Below are 7,203 nucleotides of genomic sequence, written 5' to 3' on the forward strand. Positions count from 1 at the left end.
ATATGTTTTTAGAGATAAGAATTCTGAACTACAAGAATTCAGTAGAAGAGTAAGACAACTCATATGACAATACAAAAAGTTTTATAAATTAGTTATCCAAGGTGCTAAAGGAACACAAAAGGAGGACTGGCATCTAACTTGCGACTGAGAGAATACAGTCACCTTTATGTCAGGTCAACAGAAGATAATTAAGACAAAGCATAGAGCCCCCTTTAAGATCTAGTCATAGAATAGGGAAAGAGAAGGAAAGGGAGAGGGGAGTGGAAAGAGGAGAGAGACCAACAGACAGAAAAATAAACTTTTACTGCTGTGTGTTAGAAACTCCGTATGCTGGCCTCACATACCTATAAAAGCAGTGAATTTAAATTTATGAAAAAATAAATTATTTCAGCCCAGGGCAGCAAAAAACAAATATTGAATCATTACAATGACTTAGACATCACTCACTTTCAGTTACTTCAGAATGGGAACAGCCCATTCTGGAAAGTTTATATTAAAATGCCCCACTCTCATGTGAAAAAAATACACAAGGATGTTAAGCATGAATTCCTTGAAAGTCCAAATTATGTGTGCTTAAAATGTTTCTTCTGCCAGGTATGATGGCAGATACCTGTAATCCCAGCACTTGGGAAGCTGAGGAGGAAGGAGGATGCTGTGAGTTCAAGGTCAGTTTAGGCTACATCGTGAGTTCAAGGCCAGCCTGAACTACATAAGTAGAACTGTCTCAAAAATCCAAAAATAAATAAACATTTGCTTTGGTCGTAACTTTTATTTTTCTAAGGAAGATACTCTCTGCAAAAAGGAAAAAGAAAAACTAAATGACTCTAGCAACATCTTCCTCAACTTTCTCAAGTGTTTGTACCCCTTCTGCTCAATAAATGTTTCCGTCTCATTAAGTCCACTAGACTTTGAGCCCTTTCCCCTAGGGTAGGTAACCTTCCTGTGTGCTACCACAGTACTCAGTCCTTACCTGTCATGATCTGTATCACACTACATTGTAATTTTTTTTTTTTTTTTTGTACCAAGGATTGAACTCAGGACCTTGCACTTGCCAGACAAGTGCTTATTTTACTAAGTTATCTCCCTGGCCCTGTAATTATTTTTTGACACGAGTCTTTCCATTGCTTTACATTCTGAGTTCTTTGGAATCAAGTAACAGGACTTGGTACAAATATCTGACTAGTGTAACTTACCTGAACAAACACAGGTTCCTGAATGAGTAAGCAAACAGTCAAACAGCACTGACCTACATGAGTCAAACTTTGATTCAAGTTCCAACTTTTGTCACTTCATTTTTTTTTTTGTATGATAGGAAAGTCACTCAAATTCCCTGAATCTCAGTTTTCTTATCTGTAACATGTAGTAATACTTGTCCTATCTACTTCATAGTGTTGTCAGGCAGCTTAAATATTTATATTAGGTATGAAAATTATCATTGTTTGCTCAGACTAGCTAAAATACATTCCTTCACTCCCTAGAATTATTCTCCTTGGTTCACTGGGATAACTTTTTTATTGCTAGTTGACATTAGTAATCCCAGAGCTGACTAACCATTAATTGTTCCAGACTATTTACTTTCCATTCCTCTAAGGAAGATAAGGCACAGCTCGGGATATCTGTTGTCCTGATATTATACCCATTCCTTTGAGAAGGAGCATATAACTACTCAAAAGTAGAGAAAGGCTTTCTAATTGCTTACTGAGAGAAAGCTTAAAGCACTGCAATTCTTTACACCTCTATCAACTTAGGAAGGAAAAACAGGAGACAAGAAAATTTTTAAAGGGAACTCAATTGTTACTCTTATAAATATGCGCATCAAATAAATCAACAGAGATATCTCTGAACCAACAAAATAAAAATGTTTCCAGGGCCAGCCAGATAGCTCAGATGCCGGGGCTAGGAGTTCGATCCCCGGCCTGCAGCGCCAGCCCAGCTCCCAGAGCAAGCTAAAACCGTGAATGCGACTGGGTATGGTGGCACACGCCTGTAATACCAGCTGGAGGCTGAAAAATAGGAAGGATCACTACAAGTTCGATCTGTATAGTGAGACCCTGTAGAACCTGTACTAAATGTATTTTTTTTAAAAATGTATGCAAACAGGATCCACACTAGCAATCTTTTTTTTTTTTTTAAACCAGGAGATCCAAATTCAGATAAAGATTATTTTAGTGGTTCCCAAGTTTATTTGCACATTAGGAATCACCTGTAATACAGAGTATAGATAGCCTCTTCAATAAATGCTGCTGGGAAAAACGGGATATCCACATGCAGAAGATTGGATCTAGACCTCTGTACCCATGTGTCTTGGTTACTTTTCTCTCATTGGTGATACAAAACACCTGACACCAAAGTTAATGAAGGAAAGGTTTATTTAGCTCACAGTTCATGGAGGTTTCAGCCCATAATCAGCTGGCTCCTAGGCAGAGTGACATGTGGCAGAAGGCAACAGTTTATGGCATCAAAAGCAAAAAGAGAGGAGCAGTGGAAAACTGAAGTTCATAGTGGCAGAAAACAGCAAGAGCCAAAAAAACCGGAGCAGTGGCAGCAATGCAGAGGCCTTCCTGTATTCTCTTCAGGCTATCCACAGGCATAGCACTCACACCCATAATCCCACCATTGGATCATGAATCAATCACAAACTCTAGAAACCTGCCCCAGTAACTACATGAGGCTTTGGAGGGACACCTAGACACAAACCATAACACTATGTACTAAACTAAAGAACTAAGATCAAAGAAATGTTAAAACACAAACACTTGATCTGATGGAAGAAAAACCAGGTAAAATTCTTGAAGATAGGCCCTATACCAAATAAATAAACAAATAAAATTTTAAAAGCTTTTAAAAAATCAAGTAATAACAAATGCTGGTGAGGATATGGGGGAAAGGAACCTTTCTACATTGCTCATGGGAACATAAGGACTTTCTGAACAGAACCCCAAAGGCACAGGAAATAATACTGAGAATAAACAAATGGGATCACACCAAATGAAAAGCTTCTAGGGCTGGGGTGATAGCTCCATGGCCTAAGCACCTGCCTGACAAGCGCAAGGAGCCCAGTTCAATTGCCTGCCCCAGAACCCTGGGTGTGCTGTGCTGGCCTAGAAAGCCAGCGTGGTGGCGCGAGCCTGTAATCCCAGGGCTAGGGAGGTTGCTGGCACAGGAGGATCACTACAAGTCTGAACTGTGTAGTGAGACCCTATATCAAAAGAATTTTTAAAAAACTGTTTTAAAATGAGAGGAGAAAGGGTGGGCTATCAATATAGCTCAGTGTGAAAGCCCTGGATTCCTGTCCAAGTACTGAACAAAAAATAGTAAACTGAAGCCCCAACTCTCAATCTGATTTTGGTATTAAGAGACTAATTGAAGGGCTGGCAAGATAGCTCAGCAGACTAAGTGCATGCTTAGGCAAAGGCAGGGACTGGGGTTTATACCTAGCACCACATGCTACACTGGCCCTGCCCCTGGGCAAGCTGAACCAGTCACCGAGTATGGTTGTGGTGGCACATACCTGTAATTCGAGGGCTAGGGAGGCTAAAAACAGGAGAATCGACTATGTGTCCAAGCTGTACCAAATACATTAGAAAAAAAAACTACTGAGGTTATTTATTTATTTTTTGAGACAGGGTTTCACTAAGCAGTTTAGGCTGATCTTGAACTCACTGTGTAGTCTAGGCTGGCCTCAAACTCCTGGTGATCCCTGCCTCAGCTTCCTGAGTACTGGGATTACAGGCATGCACCACTATGCTGAGCTAAGGTGCCTCTTCATATGACATCAGGAACCTCTTTCTATCCAGATATTGAGAAGACCAATTAAGGGCATAATGACAAGGCAGCAGTCTGCATGCCCAGAAGAGAGGCCTCACCAGAGTGTAACCCAGATACCACTTTCTTTTTCTTTTTGGAGTACTGGGGATTGAACTCAAGACCCTGCAGTTGCCAGGCAAGTGCTTATTCTACTAAGCTACCTCCCCGGCCCATGTTGTTGTTTTTTTTTTTTTTTGGTGGAACCAGGTATTGAACTCAGGCCCTTGCACTTGCCGGGGAAGTGTTTATTCCACTGAGCCATCTCCCCGGTCATGTTGTTCTTATTGAGTCAGGTTCTCACTATGTTACCCAAGCTGGTCTTATATTCCTGACCTCCTGAATCTTGGAATTACAGGCACAAGCCAAAATACCTGGTTCTGATGGAGCTTTGATCTTGAGCTTCTCACCTCCAGAACTGTAAGAAAATTTCTGTTAAGTCACCAGGTCAATAGCACTTTGTTATGGAAGCCCAAGATCTCAGGAATAATGCAATGCCTTAGATCAATAAGATCACAAATTATTGGAATAAGTCACAGACACCATATTTTGGAAGCTCTTAGGTGACTCGTCTACAAAGGCAAGTTTGGAAATCAGTGTTTATCTTGCTTTAACTAGAGGCTGTGATGGAGGAAGACTTTTCTTTCTTATTATTAGATGTGCAGAAAAATAAAAATCAAATCATTAGTTTATAAGAACAACAAACTTGCCTCAAAAGTCAACTTGAAGGGTGTAATCCCTGATATGTCCCGAGAATAGCTGCTTTTCTCTGAAGTCCAAGTCAGTTTTGCAGAGAATCTGTGCAGTATAGACTGTATTTCTGGGTAAGAGAAACGACAACAAAATAGCCCAAGCAGCTTGGATAAGCACCAGAGACTCTGGAATTGTTTATTAAACTGATAAGCCAAGAAGGCTTTTACCTGATGAAAAGATAACCTGAAAAAATTTAAAATATGACTGCAAATGGCTATGCATCAGCAAATTGCTTGAACATTTAGAATTATTTTCTGGGGTTAAGACATTTAATCTCATGTTTTCATTTTTTTCACATTAGCCAAAACAAACTGAATTTTCAGTTAATTTCCACAAGGTCATGTTCAATGCCAGAAATCCTGAGAACTGGTAGACCTAGCTAAAAAGTCTTGCATTTTTAAATAAGTCAGTTCACTATTTAAGAAACACAAATCTATTAAGTGAATTAAGAGCTAAAAGCAGAAAAATCCAAGAATGACCATTTTGTGCATGTACCTAATACAGTATATTTTTAAATGAAGTATTCTTTACCAACTCAAAACATTTTATTTGTGAATCAACCTCCTGGTGTACTGATATGTGCTGGTACAGAAATATATATCTACAAAACATAAATGAAGCATGCATTTTCCACACCTAAGAAAACCATCCCTTTCTTCTCCATTCCCGGACACTCATACTACAAAGGAAAAAACCGTGTCCTGCTTCAGGAAATATTACCCCTTATTCCTCCTCCATATTGGTATAGTAAAGAATAGCTAGGCAGTGTCTGCAAGGTTTACCTTGTAAATTAGATTGATATTATTTCTTTAAAATCAGTACCTGTTTGCAGTATGGTGTGCATTTTTTGCGTGGAGTTGGTACATGTACGAAACACACCCTAATTCTTTTTTCATCCCCTTTTCCTACCCATCTCTTCCCATCTCCCTCCATCTCTTGGTCCCCTTCCCATTTGAGAAAGCTCTACCTATTTCCTATTTTATTTTACTCTTTATTTACAATTTGGGGTCTTCATAAAAGACAGACCATGTGGTATTATTTCACTTACTATGATCTCAAGGTGCATTCATTTTCCTATAAATGACTCAAGTTTATCTTTCTCTATGGAATAATAATACTCCACTGCAGGTAAATATTTTACTTTATTTACCCTTCATCTGTTGATGGCCATCTAGGCCACTTTCAAAATTTAGCTGTTATGAATTGAGCTGCTATAAACATAGGTACACATGTATCACTGTTACATGATTGCTTTAACTCTTTTGGAATAAGGATTTTTTTTTTTTTGTTCCTCGCATGCCTTCAGGGCACGTTTGGCCAGCAGGAGAGTTGTGAGGTTCGAACTCCAGCCACCTGAGGCTGCAGCTTTGTGGAAGCAGCCACTTAAAGGACTGAGGTAGGCCCAGGCCCCCAGCTTTAACTCTTTTGGGAAAATATGTAGAAGGGAAATACCTGGGTCAAATGGAACTTTTAGTTTTAATTTTTGAGGAATCTCCATACTGATTTTCATAGTGGTTGTACTAATTTACATCCCCACCAACAATGTATAAAGATTTTTTCCCCTGCCACTTCTACAGCATGTTTTTTTGTTTGTTCGTTTTGTTTTTGGGGTTTTTTGTTGTTGTTGTTGTTTTGGCTGATGGCCACTTTCTGTGGTAAGATGGAAACTAAGTGGTGTTTTAATTTGCATGCCAGGAGATGTTGAGCATTTCTTCATATATTTATTGGCCATTTGTACTTCTTCTATGATATGTCCACTCATTTTCCTAGCCCATTTTTGGTTGTTATTTAGTTGAGGGGGGTCTGATTTTTTTTTTTTTTTTAGTTCTTTACATATTGTAGATATTAGTCCTCTGAGGCACAGCTGGCAAAAAAAATTTTTTTTTCCATTCTATAGGTTGTCTTCTCACTCTTGATTGCTTTTGCTATGCAGCTTTTAAATTTGATCTCATTTGTTGATTCTTAGTATTATTTCCTGTGCAATTAGCATTCTGTTCAGAAAATCCTTGCCTATGCCTATAAGAGTTTTATCTGGTTTTTCTTCCAGTAGATTAAGTGTTAACATTTAGTTCTTCAAACCATTTTGGTATGCTAAGAGATATGGGTCTAGATTCAATATTCCATGTGTGTATATCCAATTTTCCCAACATGTTAAAGAGGCTATCTTTCCTCTAGAGCATATTTTTGGCCCCTTTGTCAAAGACTAAATGATGGGGTATGCTTCAGGTTGTTTCTGTATCCTCTCTTCTGTTCCACTGATTTTTTTTTCTGTTCCACTGATTCTCATAACTGTTTTTGTGCCAGTACCAAGTCAACTTTAAAAACCTAATAATGCCCTGAGTTCAATCCCCAGTACTTCAAAAAAATAAGTAAATAAAAATAAAAACCTAATAATGATAAAACACATCTTAAAATAACAACACAAGTATCTTCTAAGATGTCTAACCATACTTGTATATAATAATGCCTAATCACCTAAAAAAAGTGTGGACATTTTCCAGATCATGTTCCAGCTATCAATCATAATGGTAATACTTTTTTCTATTAGTTTGGTTTTTAAAAATTTTTTATTAATTTTTTTCTTTTTTTCCATAATTTTATTGATAAACAAATAGCAATGAGAGAGTTTCAAATCAAATCGGTAGG

General features: G+C 38.2%; 1 protein-coding gene across 1 annotated transcript in view; it reads right to left on the reverse strand.

Annotated features, from left to right (window-relative positions):
- CUNH11orf80 (chromosome unknown C11orf80 homolog) overlaps positions 1-7,203 on the reverse strand; it is a 134,109-nt gene that overhangs the window by 70,927 nt on the left and 55,979 nt on the right. Inside the window, exon 4 of the mRNA XM_023710736.1 lies at positions 4,515-4,624. Coding sequence (XP_023566504.1) covers positions 4,515-4,624 — 110 coding nt within the window. The remainder of the gene's footprint in view (positions 1-4,514; positions 4,625-7,203) is intronic.

The sequence above is a fragment of the Octodon degus genome, unplaced genomic scaffold (assembly GCF_000260255.1).
Source record: "Octodon degus isolate 3935 unplaced genomic scaffold, OctDeg1.0 scaffold00018, whole genome shotgun sequence".
Taxonomy (NCBI): domain Eukaryota; kingdom Metazoa; phylum Chordata; class Mammalia; order Rodentia; family Octodontidae; genus Octodon; species Octodon degus.